The sequence below is a fragment of the Dysidea avara genome, chromosome 9 (assembly GCF_963678975.1).
Source record: "Dysidea avara chromosome 9, odDysAvar1.4, whole genome shotgun sequence".
NCBI classification, from domain to species: Eukaryota; Metazoa; Porifera; class Demospongiae; order Dictyoceratida; family Dysideidae; genus Dysidea; species Dysidea avara.
The window spans coordinates 33,056,052-33,076,422 of record NC_089280.1 but is presented as its reverse complement, the minus strand read 5'-3'; the positions used below and the strand labels follow the sequence as shown (position 1 = coordinate 33,076,422).

The 20,371-nt window shown below is 36.0% G+C and overlaps 2 protein-coding genes across 2 annotated transcripts in view; one reads left to right on the top strand and one right to left on the bottom strand.

Annotated features, from left to right (window-relative positions):
- Positions 1-20,371, top strand: part of LOC136267080 (uncharacterized) — a 341,703-nt gene that overhangs the window by 63,249 nt on the left and 258,083 nt on the right. The window lies entirely within an intron of this gene.
- The window catches only part of LOC136267075 (adhesion G-protein coupled receptor V1-like), an 84,257-nt gene that overhangs the window by 35,733 nt on the left and 28,153 nt on the right, over positions 1-20,371 (bottom strand). Inside the window, exons 5-28 of the mRNA XM_066062132.1 lie at positions 20,077-20,214; positions 19,818-20,024; positions 19,629-19,766; positions 19,385-19,579; positions 19,184-19,333; positions 18,932-19,135; positions 18,741-18,878; positions 18,482-18,688; positions 9,566-9,706; positions 9,310-9,519; positions 9,101-9,250; positions 8,842-9,051; positions 8,646-8,795; positions 8,376-8,585; positions 8,196-8,330; positions 7,350-7,556; positions 7,166-7,303; positions 6,899-7,117; positions 3,951-4,088; positions 3,701-3,907; positions 3,492-3,641; positions 3,233-3,442; positions 3,037-3,186; positions 2,770-2,976 (exon numbers count right to left, since the gene is read on the bottom strand). Coding sequence (XP_065918204.1) covers positions 2,770-2,976; positions 3,037-3,186; positions 3,233-3,442; positions 3,492-3,641; positions 3,701-3,907; positions 3,951-4,088; positions 6,899-7,117; positions 7,166-7,303; positions 7,350-7,556; positions 8,196-8,330; positions 8,376-8,585; positions 8,646-8,795; positions 8,842-9,051; positions 9,101-9,250; positions 9,310-9,519; positions 9,566-9,706; positions 18,482-18,688; positions 18,741-18,878; positions 18,932-19,135; positions 19,184-19,333; positions 19,385-19,579; positions 19,629-19,766; positions 19,818-20,024; positions 20,077-20,214 — 4,209 coding nt within the window. The remainder of the gene's footprint in view (positions 1-2,769; positions 2,977-3,036; positions 3,187-3,232; positions 3,443-3,491; positions 3,642-3,700; positions 3,908-3,950; positions 4,089-6,898; positions 7,118-7,165; positions 7,304-7,349; positions 7,557-8,195; positions 8,331-8,375; positions 8,586-8,645; positions 8,796-8,841; positions 9,052-9,100; positions 9,251-9,309; positions 9,520-9,565; positions 9,707-18,481; positions 18,689-18,740; positions 18,879-18,931; positions 19,136-19,183; positions 19,334-19,384; positions 19,580-19,628; positions 19,767-19,817; positions 20,025-20,076; positions 20,215-20,371) is intronic.

Here is a 20,371-nt window from a genome sequence, read left to right as displayed (position 1 = left end):
TCAATCGCGTAATTTTGACACATGTTGGGTTTTATGTCATATCTCCATGGTCTTTATCTGGATCTCTTTCAAACCACAAAAAGTCACTCCTACGATGGTTACTCCATCTACATATCAATTTTCAACTCATTCCTCCAAGGGGTTTACCCTGTAGGCATGACAGACCTTTGACTTTATTTTATGCAAATAATCAGTCATAACTCCATTAATGGTCATCGGATTCCTACCAAAGTTGGTATGGAGATTCGCCTTAATGAACCCTTCAAGTGTGCCAAATTTCAGCACGATCCGAGCACGCATTCGTGTCTTATGACGGATTTTGCAAAGTGTGCGAAATGAAGATGAAGAAAAAAATGAAGAAATTAAAACGACACTTTGGTCGCTCGTATCTCGGAAATGGCTAGAGCGATTTTCTTCCAATTTGGCATGTAGACTTCCCTAACTGGCCAGCACGTCTGTAGCAAATTTGGTTCCAATCGGATTAGGGATCATAGAGCTACATAGGTGTGAAAAGTGCATTTTCTTTCTTCTTGTTAATATACTCACGGTGTGGCGCGCCAGCTTCTTGGGCCGTTGATTTATTCGGATAAATGAAGCCCATCGATTTATGTGCAGAGCTCTGTTGAACTACTATAATAGAACATACACCTGTTGACAAAATACCCTAATAGAACAGTCACAGCTACTGTTTGGATAATCGAGGGTTCGGATAATCGAGGTCCTACTGTACTGTACTGTATGTTAGAGATCGATTGTGAAGGTTTGAATTTTTCTAGCCAAATTCATCACCTAAAAACCAGCTTCACAATACCATCATGGTGCCTTGGCAGTATTGGTTAGGTATAACCAAGCCCAAAGGTGTCTTCAGTATGACTCTATATGCTGCCAGTAAATTGCTACAAAAATTTTAAACAGTGGAATTTTCTACTGACTAACCACCTGTCTGATGCCTTCAGACAAGTATAACTTGATATTTTCACTGTTCAACCTGAAGGTACTTTTTGGCATACTGCATCCAATACATACAATGCACGCATAATAGACTTACCTTTGTCCTTCTTTGCGTCCAATTTCTTTTTGCTGACAGCCCAAGGTGTTGATTTGCGGTAGGCATGATGGCTTTCCTATGTTTGGAAATGGAAATTGACTGTATTTTCCGTGGTGACTAGATTGATTGCAGAGGTGCTTCTGCTACTGTTCTTCATTTGTAATGCTGTGTAACGGGCTGAACATAGCTGAAAGCAAAGTTTTATAGCCACTTCACTTTTGAATCAGTAATTGATAGATATACTAGTGGATGGACATTTAATCTCGAATAAACTAAATGTCCACTAGTATATCTGCAGGTGTAGGTGTCCTCCCTAGTTTCTCTACTTTTTTCCTATGATTCCTAAGTGAACTTCTTTTTCTTTATACTATAATCCACACAAAAACAGCCAAGCTGTGAAAAATGGTGCGGCCCTAAAAAGCCTGCGTGAAAAAAAGTTGTGAAATCAAAAGTGGCGGCCAAGAAATGGCTGCAATGATGTTAATGCTAATAAAATTTAACTATGCACACAGCCATTTTTAAAATATAGCATTAACATCATTGCAGCCATTTCTTGGCCGTCACCTTTGATTTCATAAGTTTTTTCACCTAGGCTTTTCATAGCTTGGCAGTTTTTGTGTGGATTTCACTTCTTTTTTTGTACTTTATAAGGCCCAAAGACAGACTTATAAATGTATTTCATTGCATGATTTAACTCAATATTTGATATTATTGTAATACTTTAATAGACTGCACATTTTTTGAGCACTTCTAATAGAACATACTTAGAATGTTCTAGAACAATCTAGTACTTCTATTGGTAGATCTATGAAATTACAAGTGTTTGATTATAAGAAGATTTCAACTAGAAGTTTCATTATAGAGCAGAAATTAAGTGAGGTGATCAGCCAAGGTAGCAGTGGTTCAGTGGTTAAGGACACAGGTGTTAGGTATGGAGGTCCCTGGTTCGATCTCTGGTAAGGGTGTTTTTGACAGTTTTTGCACACCTTTTTTACCCCACGGTGACTGCTCTATTAGATTACCTTAATCCCACAATTTTACACTTGCTTGGTTTTTGCTTTATAACTTTGGCGCTGTAACTCCATTGCTATTCAAACTATCAAAAGGCACTGCTATGATGATCAGCCCATCTACACACTAATTTTCTAGTTATTTCTACATTCGGTTTACCCTGGAGCCCTGACAGAAGTTTGATCTTTTTTTACGTGAATAAATGCTCATAACTCCTTGAATATTCCTCAGATTCACAGCAACCTTGGTACTTGAATTCACCATTACATGCTCTTCATTTGTGCCAAAGATTGAGGCAATCGAGTTACACGTTTGCATTTTAAAGCAATTTTTGCAAAGTGTGCAAAAAGAAATCAAAGCCCTCGTAGTCCCTGTACGGCATAAAAAGAAAAAAAAACCAAGAAATTAAAACAAAACTTTGAATGCCCATATCTTGCAAATGGCTGTTGCAAATTTAATCAAATGTGCTGTGTGGCATACCCTACCTGGGGGGGCAGCTATAATGCAAAAATAGTGCTTTGGAGAAGGGACCACGGAGCTATGCACACGAGAAAAAGATTTTTTCTTTCTTCCTGTCAATATACTCACAGTGTGATCGCTGGCTTTCTTGGCCACACAACACACTACCGTGTGTCTTCATACTACACCTGATGCTTGTATTAGGGCAACTATCATTTGCAATACTGTACATTTATGTGTGTATGCAATACCTGTACTGTCTATGATACTTCCTCCAGTAGTCCTGGACCGTCTTAATGTGACTTGAAAATTATGATTTCTTAGTAATAAACTAATATAAAAACTCTCTTCTCCTTCCAACAGATTGTCAGTCATTATTGAAATGTTAACTCTTTTACTCACTTCTCCAACACCAAATATTATAGTAATTGGATTAGAGTCAAAGTCTACACCTGATCCTATCACAGTACAGTAATCACTAGTTCATACATTGTGCTACTTGTTAATGTATCCCTCACCTCTTGCTGACACTGGTGATTGTTCAGAAGGAATCACCACTACTTCAATAGGTGTGATAGATGATCCTCCTGATATTATTACTACAACTTCTACGTGTCCTGATGACTCTGAACCAACGAATCTTCTAGATCCAAGCTCCACTCTCAGCACTACACAACACATTACTCATATTCTAATAACACTTTACACACTCACTGGTAGTATCAATGATAACTCCTATTGCTCTATCTCTACCACCTGCTGTTATTGCTGGACCAAGTGATGATGGTACACTTAACATCAACAAAAAAGTTTCATTTCTTCCTTCTGCTAACATATCATCCACTACTGGTACACTAACACTACTAGTTGTCATCCCACTATCAAATGTAGCAGTTAGTGTAGTATTGTTAAAGTCAGTACCACCTGTTAGTCAAACACTCTTCAATCAACACATTATCATACACACTATTACCTTCAGCAGACACTGGTGACTGTTCTAATGGAGTAACAGTGACATTAAATGATCTACTGGATATTCCTCCAATTAGTTCCAATGTTACCAGTACAAATCCTGTATCTTCTGAACCAGTGTATTGTCTCTGTGTGAACCTCACTGTTATAGCTATGCATGATCAATATGATACATTAAAAGTACTATTACATGTGGGTGATATTAATTACCTGTAGAGTCCACTATTATTCCAGTTGCACTAGTAACAGAACCAGCTACTATTCCAGGACCAAGTGATGATGGTACATTTAAGCTCATACTAAACATCTCATCTCCCTCAACAATATTATCTCTCATCACTGGTACTCTCACTGTAGTGATAGTAGTTCCAGAAGGAATTGTAGCAATGAGAGGAGTAGAGTTGAAATCACTTCCACCTGTAAATCATAGTTGTACACATCTAGACTATTAAAAACTTACCAGTTGCAGATACTCCATTCAGGCTGATGGTTATGTTAATGATATCTTCAACTCCTCTTGATATCACTACACTGGCTAACACTTCCCCTGATGATTCTGATCCACTGAAACGTGTGTGAGAAAACTGAATCCTCAAAACTAATGAAAGAAGTTGTCATAGACTTACATAAATTTTACTGTTAACAATATGTCACACATAACTGTAGAAGTTTTCTGAGCTAAAACTTATAACTAGTGCAGGTTTAAAGAATTACAGAAATAAATGTTCATTTAAAATAAGACCGTACAAAGGTACACATTCATAATTATATGTTTTTAGTCCTACCAAATTAACCAGATGACCAGGCTTCTCTTTTTCACACAATTCTATTACTTTGTAATTGCATTTAGGCTGACAAAGTTAATGCATAAAGTTTGAGTAACTAAACTAACTTAAGAAAAGGGAATTTCCAAAACCACTAGACGTACTTACAATAATACAAAGTATAAAATTTTGTTTATTACTGCATATTAATAATTATGATTGTGTAATCCATTCTCCATAGAAATGGCCAGATGGGAAAATGAAATGTATAATTAATTTTTATGCCTAAACTTTTAAACACTAACACACCTACAGGTCGGTGGCCTCCTGTAGAATGTCTTTAAACTTTAGGTACTTCTTCAACATAGGAGTATGTCATGGGTAGCGAAAAAATTTAACTATTAGAAGGATCTTCAGTGAATATGTAATTACTTGTTCAATGGTGTGTTTAATAATTCATATTGATTCAGAGTTTAGCTGCAAACAGTTTACCTATATTTCACGGCTGTGTCAAGCAATCTTGCTCAAATTAGGTATGTGCGGTCCTGGCGTTTGCAGTATAAAAATGATTCCAATTCGAAAAGGGAGAATGGAGCTACATATGTGTGAAAATCACGTTTCGTTTCTTCCTGTAAATATACTCACGGTGTGGCATGCCAGCTTTCCTGGCTGTAAGACACACACCTTTAATTAACCTGTACTGTAAGATTTAAAGTAGAGTTTTCATTTATAAAGAAGAAATTAAGTGAATTGATCAGCCAAGATAGCAGTGGTTCAGCAGCTAAGGATGCAGGTGATAGGTATGGAGGTGCTTGGTTTGAACTTTGGTAACTCTTCTTTTTAACATTTTTTGTGCACTTTTTTACCCCATGGTGACTGCTCTATTAGAGTATTTTGATCCATGATTTTTTACATTTGTTTGATTTTTGCTTTGTAACTTTGTAGTTATACGTTTGTTTCCTTTCTAACCACCACAGTGCACTGCTACAATGATCGGCCTATGTACACATGAATTTTCAAGTAATTCCCATATTCAGTTTACCCTGTAGCTGCAAAATAAGTTTCATCTTTTTTACTTGAATAAATGTCCATAATTCCTTGGATATTATCAGATTCATAGCAAACTTGGCACATGAATTCACACGCTCTTCATTTGTACCAAAGATTGATGCAATCGAGTTACACGTTTGTGCATTATAGCAATGTTTGTAAAGTGTGCGAAAAGAAATCGAAGCCCCCGTAGCCCCCTACGGCTTAAGAATAAACAAAGAAATTACTAGTAAAATGAAACTGTGAATACCCATATCTCGCAAATGGCTATTGCAAATTTAATCAAATTTGCTGCATGGCATATGTGATAATACAAAAATGATGTGCTTTGGAGAAGAGGCCATGGAGCTATACATGCATGAAAAAGCTGTTTTCTTCCTTCCTGTCAATATACTCATGGTGTGGCACACTGGTTACTTGGCCAATTTAGAAGTTACTCTACTGAGAGTTCAGCTACAAACACACCAATTCACAAAAATAGTTCACATGACTATTTTGTACAGTATTAATTCCATCAGCAAATATTCAGTTGTTGATCTCTTCTTCCTATCTGCAGTAAATGAAAAAAGAAGCTCCAAAGTGGCCATTGGTTGGCTTTGGAGTACACAAAATTAATACAAAATGAAGTGATATCTAAATCAAAACAGCCAAGCTGTAAAAAAGGAGTGGCCTTCAAAAAAGCCAAGGTGAAAAAAGATCTGAAATCCAAGGCGGCAGCCAACAAATGGCTGTGATAGTAGGCTAACGGCCGAGTTGGGATAGTTACTTCAGAAAAGTAACTAGTTACTAGTTACATGTTACTTTTTACCATGTACAGTTACAGTTACTTTTCAAAAGGTAACTAAGTACTCTAGTTACTAGTTACTTTTGTAGTATAAATTATTACTTGTTTTTAGCTTTTATATCATGAATTTTGCTCAGATATGCATCATTAAGGGATGCACTACATATGTGCACTTAAAATAACAATTCTGTGGCTATTTCAGGTCAGTTTTAATTATGGCTATGTCTGTTACTAATAGAGAACAGTACACAGAATCTGTCTACTTAATGTGGTTGTAGCATATATGGCACAAAAATGGAAGTGCTCTTGCTTTTAAAGCATAATTAGTTATAGTTACAATGTAACTATTGTAATTAGTTACTATTGTAACTTAGTTACTTTTCACACAATTACTCCTAGTTACAAGTTACTAGTTACAAAGCAAGTAACTAGTTATATTACTAGTTACTTTAAAAGTAATCAGTTATATAACTTAGTTACAAAAGTAACTAGTTACCCCCAACTCTGGCTAATGGTAAAATTTTTACTAACGACAATTCAGGTGAATTTTGCACTGAGGTAGCACAAATTCATCTGAATTGTCACTATTGAAATGTTTACTATTAACCTACCATCACAGCCATTTCTTAGCCATCAACTTGGATTTCACATCTTTTTGTCACCTTGGATTTTTTAGGACTGCACCCTTTTTCACAGATTAGCTGTTTTGGTTTAGATATTTTTAATTACTTGTCCAATGGTATTCATACTTTTATATCCAAAATGATATCTGACTTATAAGCTGGAACTAGAAGCCTTACTACATCATACCTTCATCATCAATGATAGTCACACTGGTAGTATCAGACTTTATGGTTATTGGCAAGCAAGTTGATATTAGTCTGATGGTAATGGAGAATACTTTATCTAAATCTTGTATTGTGTTGTTAATGATATTCACATCAAAAGATGATGATGTTATTTGCCTTTTAATTTCCACATTAAACATTGGTGGAGAAGATACACCTGATTGGCTATAATCAATACCAGCTGAAATAGAACATCCCTCAACTTTACATTACAATTAGTAACTGCTACCTTTGGCTGATCCATCATTTACACTAACTTCTACTATAACATCTTCAGAGGTTGTCCTGTTTAGTATTAGACCAACTAACAATGGAGTCATGTTCTCTTCAATAGAATATTGTGATTGGTTAAATGACAACATTACACCTGTTGGTCAGTAATAACACAACATAATCACTAACACTTCTCCTACCATCATCATCTCTTATCATCACTTCACTAGTATCATCACTTCCACTAATAACTCCACAAGGTGAGGATGGTATACTAAGTGTTAGTGTAAATGTTTCATTACATTCTGCAATGTTGTCATCGATGATGTTTATAGTGAATGATGTTGACATCTGATTAGCTGGTATAGTGATAGTAATAGTCCTTTGACCTCTGTAATCATCTCCTCCTACAGTGAAACAGAGTGAGTATCAAGACACATGGCGGTCTATTGTGTGGCCAAGAAAATTAAAGTCACACCGTAGGTACATTGCAGGAACAAAAATGTTTACACAGCGTAATGATTCCTTCTCAAATTGCATCATTTTGTAGTATAGCTCCCCCACTACGTAAACACCAAATTTGATTGATATTGCTTTATCCACTTTAAAGAAATGGGTGGCCAAGCAGCTTCAGATTTTAAACAGTTTACTAGGCCATTGATTTTCTTCTTCCTTTCATACACTTTGCAAAAATTGCAACAGAACACAAAATGGTTTATTTGATTGCTTTGAAATTCAGCACAGATGAAGAGCAGAATAAAGTTGGTATATCCGATGAATAAATATTCATAGTGTTTAAAATGATTAATCTTTACAGCCATGCATTTCTTGGCTGCCACCTCAACTTTTTTATCCCATTAAAGTGTTGTATATGTACACATTCTAATGTACACATGCGTATGTGTAGGGTGTATTAATTAGAGTGTGCCACATTGTAGTGAACCAGAGTGTAAAGATACAGCACAAAGTGTTTTGAAGACTACACCCTTCTTCACAGTGTGGCTATTTTGGTTAACATCAATGTATTAAAACTTATCAGCACTTACTTTCAGCAGTCACATCCATCAAACTGATCACCACATCAAATGGTTTGGATGATGGTTGATTTAGTGCTATCATTATCATCACTTCATCACTGTCTTCCCTTACTTCATATGATGACTTGTCAAAGTTCACCTCAACTGTATAATAATATCACCTACACTGACTACTACTCCATTACTGACCTGTACTATCTCTGATCCTTCCTGTAGATGTCTGTTTGTTTGTTCTTAGTGATACGTGAGGATTATTACTTGGTAGTGATAACATAATATTGAATTTTTCATCTCCTTCCACCTCCTCATCACAACTCACTGATATGTTAACTCTTTTACTCACTTCTCCAACACCAAATGTTATAATAATTGTATTAGAGTCAAAGTCTACACCTGATCCTATCACAGTACAGTAATCACTAGTTCATACATAGTGTTACTTGTTAATGTATCCCTCACCTCTTGCTGACACTGGTGATTGTTCAGAAGGAGTCATCACTACTTCAATAGGTGTAATAGATGATCCTCCTGATATTATTACTACAATTTCTACATGTTCTGATAACTCTGAACCTCGAAAGTTCCTAGATCCAAATTCCACTACCAACACTACACAACACATTACTCATATTCTAATAACACTTTACACACTCACTGGTAGTATCAATGATAACTCCTATTGCTCTATCTCTACCACCTGCTGTTATTGCTGGACCACGTGATGATGGTACACTTAACATCAAATCAAATGTTTCATTTCTTCCTTCTGCTAACATATCATCCACTACTGGTACACTAACATTACTAGTTGTCATCCCACTACCAAATGTAGCAGTTAGTGTAGTATAGTTAAAGTCAATACCACCTGTTAGTCAAACACTCTTCAATCAACACATTATCATACACACTATTACCTTCAGCAGACACTGGTGACTGTTCTAATGGAGTAACTGTGACATCAAATGATCTACTAGATGTTCCTCTAACTAGTTCCAATGTTACCAGTACAAATCTTGTATCTTCTGAACCAGTGTATTGCGTTCGTGTGAACCTCACTCTTATTCCTATAGTGATTAGACTTTTATATACCTAACATATGGAAGAAGTACATGTTACCACAAACCAGCAGTAGAGTCCACTATTATTCCAGTTGCACTAGTAACAGAACCAGCTACTATTCCAGGACCAAGTGATGATGGCACATTTAAGTTCATACTGAACATCTCATCTCCCTCAACAATATCATCACTCATTACTGGTACCCTCACTGTAGTGGTAGTGGCTCCAGCAGGAATTGTAGCATCGAGAGGAGCAGAGATGAAATCAGTTCCTTCTGTAAACTGTAATACATAATGTGATACATGAATGATGTAGCTGACCAGTTGCATTTATTTCCACCAGACTGACAGTCACAGAAATGTTTCTATCAGCAGCTCCTCCAGATACTGTCACATCTATCAACACTTCCCCAGATAATTCCGATCCATAAAAATGTGTTGATGTGAACTGTAACATTAGTGCTGAAAATATAAAATGGATATAGTAATTATGATTTGTTGATGTATTTAATTGCAATTAAATGCACCTGCTTAGCTGATTTAATACTCAGATACATAATGCTCTGTATGGTAGCCACATCAGCTAGTATACTGCCTAGAGGTGACACTTTGTATACCTCATACTATATTTATATTGATACAATGCATTTAATCAAGCCACCTTGTCATCTGTCTAAACACAATCCTTGAATGTGTTGTTTTGTGTACACAGCAATCTGCTGCTTGCTCAAAAATGTTGGCCGTAAAATGACCAGAGTAATGTTTTAGTGTATATTGTTACTATTAATATTGCTCACCATTTTTTACTGTACGTATGCACTTTTACTTCTTCATGACTTTTCCTCTTCAGGTTTACCAATACTATGCAATTTGTGTTAACTGGTCCATGCATACGGTGGTGATTTGGAATACTAAAAAGGTACATAGCATTTCTTGTATGCACATGTTGTAATGTGTCCACACATCTTAGACATATTGTCCCCTATAAATACTCGGCTCCATTTTGCTACCGGGTTGTAAGTGCATGGGTTGAGTAAGGACATTTGGATCACATTTTGTCCTGGCCAAATTGATCTCATTCACTCACAGAATGTTCAGGATCAGATCACATGTAAAAATAAATCATAGTGGAACTTGTCCATTGCCACCTTTGCTCAATATGTAGGTAGTTGGTAGCAAGAGTTTATACACCATTATAAACTCTTGGTGCAGTGTATAGGGATTTGGAATTGGCCTTTCTAGAGAGGTTGTCTTTCTATACTGGTGGCCATTAAGACAGATTTCACTGCAACAAGTTTGGTTGTACTGATGGAGTGCACATACCAGAAATGCAACAATATGTTGCTCTTTGTACTGTTTGATATATTTGTATCGTGATGTAATAGAGACCTGTATCAATACTATTGCAACTCTATTTACATACTTATGTGAGCCACGCAGTTATCAAGAATGTGTGTGTATTGTCTAGGAGCCACACCCACTCATCTAGATTCTGCAAATCAAATCACACCAAATTATCGTTGTCACTAGACTATCGCTCATTGCTTATCTGTGTTTGGAGAAGCGCCATCATAAGAGACCTGCTACTGTGGTAGAATCTGTTGGGCCAAACTGGAAAAGTGGAGACATTGTTTTCATAACAGTTGAAGAAAAGTTTCAGTCTACCCTTACAAATGACAAATTATTGTTTATTGTTTCATCACTGTTCATTATTCCATAAGCCACTGTTTATTATTTAGATTGTTTTCCAGTGTTGCCCTTTGAAGGTTAACTTTTGTCATGGTATAAATAGGGCAGTACTATAACACTAGATCTCTCTCTACAAAAAGACTCTGTAAACATTGCTGTTGAAACTCTATAAGAAATTTTATTGAGAACTGATCTCTACAAGAAGTTTGCTGAGAATTAGCTGAAGATGAAGAGAGACTGAACTGTTTATTATTATTATAGTAAATGCTGTTATTATGTATACCACAAGATCATTAAATCATTCTTAAATTTAACTGAAACATCTTGAAAGGATAAGAATTCCTAGAAGCATACAGAATAGAGGTATAGTCAAATCAATTTGTATACATACTTTTGTGGATGCCTCAGAGAATGCAGTTGTATATGTTATAATAGAATTATGATGATAAGAGTACATCTGTATCTCTGACTGCAGCTAAAATGAAGGTTGCTCCTTTAAAGGCTGTTTCTATAATTCCAAGATTAGTGTTGATGGGAGCTCATCTGGGAAGTGGCCTAACCCAGTCGGTGGTCAGTCACTCAAAGTCAAATGATATTCTGGTTAGACAGTGTAGATGTTCTCTGGTGGATAAGAAGTTATGGTAGGATGTATAGGCCATTTGTTTCTAATCAAGCTGGGGATATTCAGTCCTTTTCTGATCCAGAGCAGTGGAGATATGCTCCAACTAATGCTAATCCAGCTGAATATCTTACAAGAGGCTTAAAAGTTTCCAAATTGATTGAGCTGAGGAGATGGTGGACTGGACCTGAGTATTTACAATGTTCAGAAACACAATGGCCAGTCAATAAGGTGTGTAAGCCTGTTGTTAAAGAAGTAAGAAAGAAGTATGTTACAAAAGACAGATTTTTGACAACAAATATAACATCTGATGAAGAAAAGTCTTTATGGAGGCTTGACCCAAAGTGTTTCTCAAATTGGGTAAGATTAATAAAAGTTCATGCATGGATAAACAGGTTAATTAGTAACAGTCTGGAAGGTGAAGAACATAGAACAAAAGGTGAAGTTACCTTGAATGAATTGAGTGACACTGAGAAGTACAATCAGAGATGTCCAAAGGAATAAAGTATATTATTCTATGAGGAATATTTTGCTTTACAAAAGGGACAGAAGCTCTCACCGCACAGTAAAATACTTGGCTTGTGCCCAAAGGTAGATGAGGATGGAATTATGAGATTGGATACCAGATTACAGTATGCAGAATTTACACTGTATGATGTTAGACACCTTGTATTGTTGCCACGAAAACAATGGGTCACGAAACTTGTTGTTAAACATTATCATGAGAAAGGGCACCACAACTCAGGAACTATTCAAACATTGTATTTACTGTCTAGCAAGTATTGGATCATAGCTGCTCGTGAACAAATAATTGAATGGGAGAAAGAATGTGCTACTTGTAAGGGAAGAAAGGTGAAGAATGCTGAGCAGATTATGGCACCATTGCCAGCAAATTGTTTGATGTTATCACTTAGAAGTTTCAAAGGAGCTGCAGTGGACTTTAAAGGCCCTGTTTTAACCAACAAGGAAGAGGTAAACCTAGACAGAAACGTTACCTGTGTCTCTTTACTTGTTTTGCATTACATGCTGTTCATTTGGAGATGGCATGCAGCCTTAATACCAACTCTTTCATGAGAGCATTTTGCAGAATGTCTATTCATTGTGGTCTTCCAGAAGAAATGATATCTGATAATGGACCAACTTCGTAGAAGCTAATAAAGAATTGCATAAACTGACTTGACAAATAACAGAAAACAGTGAACTAAAAGAGAATTTCGTGGACAAAGGAGTAAAATGGATTTTCAACCCACCAAATGCACCTCATTTTGGTAGTGTGTTTGAAATTATGATTAAGGCTGTTAAAAGGGCCACATTAGCTATTTTAGGCAATGCATACATCACACACAAGAAGTTAATCACAGCATTCACTGAAGCAGAGTATTTATTGAATTCAAGGCCACTAACATACCCGACTGCAGATCCCAAGGATGACATACCCTTGACACCAAATCACTTTTTGTATGGTCAGGTAGGAGTAAGATTTGCACCAGAAATAGACATGCAAGAAGGTTATGACCCCAAGAAATGATGGAGAGGAATTCAAGAATTAACAAGGCATTTTTGGCGTCAATGGATCACTGAATGGGCACCCAGCTTGAGCACAAGGAAGAAATGGTACAAGGAAAGGAAAAACCTTCAAGTCGATGATGTTGTATTGATAGTTTCGCCTGAGAATCAAAGAGCACATTGGCCAATAGGAAGAGTGATAGAAACATATCTGGATAAAGACGTTCTGTCAAATTGCAAGTAGGAAACAAACAATTAATTAGACCTATAGTAACCACCGAAACTGGATGGCCCTATCTGATAATGTACCAATGCATGAGGAACTACTGCAGACTCGTTATTTTATTTACAGATTTACAATTTTTGAGCTAGTCAATTTATTTTCAATTATTATCATGTGGATCATGATAATGAAGGGGAGAAAATGTAGAAAAGGTTCAGTCTACTCTTACAAATGACAAGTTACTGTTTATTACTTCTTAAGTCACTGTTTATTATTCCATAAGTCACTATCAATTCAGATTATTTTCCAGTGTTGCCCTTTGAAGGTTACCTTTTGTCATGGCATAAATAGGGCAGTACTATAACACTACATTTCTGACTGTAAAAAGACTCTTTAAACATTGCTGTTGAAACTCTATAACAAGTTTTCTTGAGAACTGATCTCTACAAGAAGTTTTGCTGAGAATTAGCTGAAGAAGAGACACTGAGCTGTTTATTGTTGGTAAATGCTGTTATTTTGTATGCCACAAGATTATTAAATCATTCTTAAATTTAAATATCTTGAAACCAGCAGCTATATCACAGTCATACAATTATTACATTTATAATTATGTACCTTAAAACTGTTGGGTATTCATGTGTCCTCTGTGTGTTGTAACTGCATGTGTAGCTATACGTACATGCTTGTACCCATATCATTTGTGTGGGGTTGCCTTTACAAGCTATAAATGATCTGCAGTGTGACAGTTCTAAATACTTGGTGTACGATGGCATAGCTTTTTGCACAGTTGTTTTATGGCTACATGCTACACTTACTATTCACAGCCTGTTTCAATAACTGGTGACCGCAGTTGTGCTCTGTGTCATTCTTTAAGCTGTACCCTTAGAGAGCAAAATTACATGGAGGCGACTAAATTCAAATTTCAAGCTAGCCATTCTCGAACAGTGCATAATTTTTTTTTGCATTATGGCTACATGCACTGATTAACTACACTTACTATTGACAGTCCAGTTCAATAACCAGTGACTGCAGTTGTGCTCTGCATCATTCTTTAAATTCTTTAAGCCACGCCCTTAGAGAGTAAATTATGTGGGGGCGACTAAATTTAAATTTCAAACTAGCCATTCTTGAAAACATATGTAACAATCTCAGTGAAACAGAACAGTTTATAGACACATTGCCCTACATGCAAAGCGAGTATTATGGAAACAACAATATGGCTTTTGTATTTGACCTGTAGATTGATTGAGGAAGACTGAAACTTCTGAAATTACAACTGTAGGATAATGATGTATGGCAAATGATGTGAATCTTGAGGTGATTGAGGAATATGGAAGCATTGGCAGTGTAATTAATATTTGGATGCAAAAATGAACCACAAGGCAAGCACCTGCAGTTGCATCTAACCACTTGTGATACAAAAGTTTCCAAAAGTGCAACCTCCCCTTTAATGTCAGCAATCTTGATCTTAGTCTCTCTCTGTACCACGTTGTAAGTAAATCACACCAACACATTGCAAGGTGTGTGCAAAACAGTTGTGCCTATTATTTACTATTCCTCAAACACCAATATGCATTATCAAACAGCAGTACTTTAGTCAATGGTCAATTTTCGAATGGTTCAAACATTTCATACATTCCAATGAATAACTTACTGAGGAATTATCCTGTTGCTTTGAGGTTTCTTTGGGATATATGACACAATCTGTGACAGTAATCTTACAGAGATTGATTGAATATGCCATTCACAAGTTATTCGGGTTAAACTGAAACCATGGCTATAATAGGTGCTATGGTTTTGCTTATAACTTGAGGCCTGCTGATTTGATTACTTTAGGAGAATAAAGTATTCTCTATTGAATGGTTCAAACTGGAAGTACATGCATTGCTTTTTGTATTGTTGTGGTGGTAATTTATAGATGATTGGTAAAATAATTGTAATTTTGTTTGTTTCGTGCCACCACCTATCTTCTAGAGCCTCTGGAGCCCTTTACCATTAGAAACTACTGAAGGAAATATTGTAAATGTTGTATTGTTGGTCACTACAGTTCAACAAGTTTTTATTTAGTCTTTACTGGCCTTGGACCTGTTGTGTAGCTTGCTTATAGTATGTTAAGTTCGATAATAGTGGTGCACCGATATGATGATATTCTGATAACCAATACAAAATAACATTATCAAGCCAATAAACAAAACCAATCTGATATGGTAGCATAGACCTTTTCTCTAACAATTTGCACTCTAAATTTAGTCATAAAGTGAGTTACATGACAGTGTGGGGCTTTAATCAACAGTTAATATTACATGAATGGGTGACCTAGGATATTACAATTTTCACTAGTGCACGGTGTCCATAAATCAGGACACACGATAGTGTGTTGTGTGGCCAAGTACAGATAGCGTGGACACGGAACAGAACAATGTGTATTAACAGGAACCAAGAAAATGCTGTTTTCACACATTCGTAGCTCTATAGTGCCTAAACAGAAACTAACCAATTTTTCGGCAGAGACTCCCTCAGGGTAGGGTACCTCCTATTCCAAATTTGAGTTGAATCCACCCAGCCATCACTGAGATATGCGCTTTCAAAGTTTGTCTTATTTTCTTTGTATTTTTCTTCATCTTCTGTTTCTTTTCGTTCCACTCACTATAACTTGCGCATGCTTTAGTTGATTTACTTCAAATTTGGAGGGCAGTAAGTGCATCATGCAGCGCAATTGCAGCCTAATGTTTGTAGAGATCGAATTAAGAACAGAGGAATTATGTGTGATTTTGATAATTTCAAAAGCAATTTGTTGTCATGCTTACAGGGTAATCAGCTTGATGGAATAAGCTGAAAATCGGTTTGTACGTGAAGTTACTATCATAGTGCAACCTTTTGTAGTTTGAAAGTATTTAGAGTATTAGCTTAGGAGATATAAAACAAAATCAAATATGTAACTGAATTTTGGAAAATCATCCATATTGGTGCACGTGAAATAATTAGAATTTTCGTGCTTAGTGGGTTGCTTATAAGAACAGGTAACAGATTTAAAACAGAAAAACAATGGTGCAGGCCTTGTACACTGCCAGGAATTGGCTATCGCTTCGCGTTGAAAGGTGGCGTGTCCCTTACGTACGCAAATGAAAATGAAGAGCAACCTCGAGGCTTTGTCAAGGGAATTTGTAGGAAAACAACACTATAGTCAAACTATAAAACAGTGTAGAAGATACTTCTGCGCGTACTATGTTGTTACAGTTAAAAGCGGTTTGTTTAACAAGTGCTTCCTTAGCAGTGCATAGCAATGTAATTGAAGAATTATGACAATTTCATGAATTATGAAATCAGAGAATTACAATACAATTATGTATTATGCACAACTAGTTGGTTAATTCCAGATGAGTTAGCTAGTTGCATGGCACCTGGTTTTTAGAAGTAGCACAACATCAACTTGTTAAAAAGGTGTATAGATGAATTAGGCAAAGTTATGGACCATTTGGGTCTCAAAATTGGCAAAAATACAAAGAAATTTACAACACACATCTCCATTCAATACTACGGACCACGAAACTGTACAGCCACAAACATCCATCCCCAGGCTAACCAGAGCCTCACACTGCACATACAGATCACCACTGTGCTTGGGAAAAGCAGTCAGCAAAAGCACACCACTCAAGTCCTAGCTGATTTTGATGGCGCAATTTTTTAATAGTTTATTCATGTAGCTTTTTGTTCTTCGTAAAACATCAATTTTCTGTCATGGGTCATAAAACTGGTTTTCCTAGATCCAGTCACATATTGTGAAACTGTCCCTACGTACTAATGATTCACAGTAGTGACCATGTGTCTTTTAATTGTGGGAATGCACTTCGTAGTTTCTCGGCCACATGACTCACTACCATGAGTCTTGATAGTAGCATGTATAGCCACAAAATAGTTGTGGCTTCCTTGGTTATAATTGTGAGGCTTGAAGTATAAATTCCTTAGGGTTCCTGACTTAAGATTTTGCAGACCATAGAAAAGATCCTTCAGGCTTACATACATACAGATTATATGTATTCCAACAATGTTTTATGAAAAGAATTTGCTTTTACCTTGTAGGGATGCCACGACATAGAATCTTTTATGTCATATGTCATGGAGATTTATGTCACAACATAAGCAATTCTTAGTTTTGCAACACATTTTACTTATGAAATGATTTATGTGTGCAAAATATCAACTTAAATATTGGCAATATCTTAACAACTATGGCATTAACAACAACACTGCACATACTTATTTGTATTTTTCTCCCACCATCTAGTATTTATTAGATTATAATGAATGACAAAAGTGTGCATTATTAAGAAATATTTATGTCATGACATAAAGAAACCTATTTCATGGAACTTTATATCACGACATGTCATATGTCGCAACTATTTATTATTGCATCCCTATTACCTTGTACTGGGTGGATATGGATAAAAAGCATGTGCTTAGTATAATTATGGACCACACAATTTTGTGAAAACTTGGGGGTTTATGCCAGCCAGTAGAGCAGCCACTTGGACCTGGTCATGACATTACAAATTTTTGCAATTGATTTTGTCCTATTTGCAATAGAATTCATAGGCACTATTGTATAGCCATATTAGCAGGAAGTTTTGTCATGATTGTTAGTTCTATGGGTCAGAAACTATGAGTGTGCGCTTTAATTACTGCAAGGTGCATTTGAGGTAAACAGTAAAAACTTTTGTAAATGTTGATTGATCATGATTACCACGCACACACAACCCTTTATGTGATAAATTAGTACTAGTAATAGCATGGGTAGCAATGAAATTTGGGAAAAATACCACGAGTGTTGGGGATAAATTTCACGAGGCAAAGCCAAGTGAAATTTACCATTTCCAATACAACAAGAGTGGTATTTATCCCAATTTTCACTGCGACCCATGCTATTCCCAGTTAATACCATGTGTGCTGTGCATTAGCATTGTTATGTATGCAATTTGTCACTATGTACTAAACACACATCAACACTAATTGGCGCTACATTGTTAACATAAATTCTAGCCAATGAAATTGTAATTGCAACTTTTTCACTGCTGTCAGTGAAATACGGGATAAATTTCACTGCTACTATTGAGACTTTTGTATGGGCAGTGAAACAGGTATGGTATTAGTCTTTTAATACTCCAATTATTGTTAAACACATGCATAAGTATTTACTTACTATCACTATTCAATATGAAAACTGTTGCTTGACCTCTACGTTTATTAACAGTGACCCTATTGGGTAGTGAGTTATTTATGATCAGTGTAAACACTTCATCATCTTCCAATATATTATCATCACTTATTGGAACATCAAATGGAACACTGGTCACTCCAGCAGGAAATGTGACAGTGTATGGTCCAGAATCATAATCAACACCTCCTCCTGTAACATTATTACTACTATTGACAGTTTGTGATGATGTTACTTCACTCACTAGTGGCAGTATTCTCATTATCTCTAACTTGTACAGTAATATTAGTTGATGATGGGTTACTGAGAACTAGTACAGGTTGTGCTGGTCCATCATCTTCATTAACACTGTACGTTGACTGACTGAAGGTGATAGTGATATCTATGTGATAAATAAACAATAATATTTAATCATCACAATAATTGGTGACTTACCATCATTGTCTGTTATAGTCACTATCGTCTGACTGGGATTACTAACAATAACACGATCAGGTAGTGAGTTAGAAATACTAAGTTGAAATTGTTCAACACTTTCCAATATGTTATCACTAATTATAGGAACGTCAAATGAAACACTGGTCACTCCAGCAGGAAATGTGATAGCATATGGTCCAGAATCATAATCAATACCTCCTCCTGTGTATTATACCATATTAATTGTACATTGTATAGCAGTATTTATACCAGTCGCGGTAACATCTGTGCTTTGAACATTTAAAGTGATTGCTGTTGATGATGGATTGTTGAGATAGAGATCCACTACCATATTTCTTTGCCTTCTACTAGTTCTCTCATTAACAATATATGTTGCCATGCCAAACCTTACATTGACAACTATAATATAACAAGTTTGTAATATAATGCATTATATTTTCCTACCCTCACCATCATGGTCCACTATAGTTACAGTAACATTATTACTACTAGTAACACCATTGGGTAGTGATGATGGATCAATAATAAGATTAAATGTTTCTGACATTTCACGAATATCATCATCAGTTATTGTAACACTAAATGTAACATTATTCTCTCCAGCAGGAATTGTAACAGCGTATGGTCCAGAATTGTAGTCAATGCCTACACATTATTGTTATGATAACTGATAGAGTATCAGGTGTTCACTCACCATCAGTAGTAACACTAATACCAATCACTATTAATGTGATGTCAATTGATGATGGATTACTGTGATGTAGTGTAATGTCAACTTTACCATCAGATTCATTAACACTGTATGATGACTGAATAAAATTCATAGTAGAGACTAAAAGATAATATCAGCAGATAAGTGATTTAGCATACACAAAGGACTTACTAATGACATTGATTATAGTGATTGCAGCCTGACCTGGATTACCTCTTCTAACTTTACTAGGTAGTGAGTTAGCAATAATAGCAAGTGTGAACACTTCACCATCTTCTAATATATTATCACCATTTATTGGAACATCAAATGGAACACTGGTCACTCCAGCAGGAAATGTGACAGTGTATGGTCCAGAATCATAATCAACACCTCCTCCTGTAACATTATTACTACTATTAACATTTTGTGATGATGTTACTTCACTCACTAGTGGCAGTATTCTCAGTATCTCTAACTTGTATAGTAATATCAGTTGATGATGGGTTACTGAGAACTAGTACAGGTTGTGCTGGTCCGTCACCTTCATTAATACTGTATGTTGACTGGTTGAAGGTGATGATAATAGCTAAAAGAAAACTATGGGTAATCAATACTAATTTTTGTAATAGTTGCAATGGTTTAACTACCTTAATAACTTTGAAGTTGAGTCCTGCAAGACTTGTACAGATCAATTATAAGTAAAACTTAGGTAGATCGGGTTTTTTAATTTATTTATTAAGGCT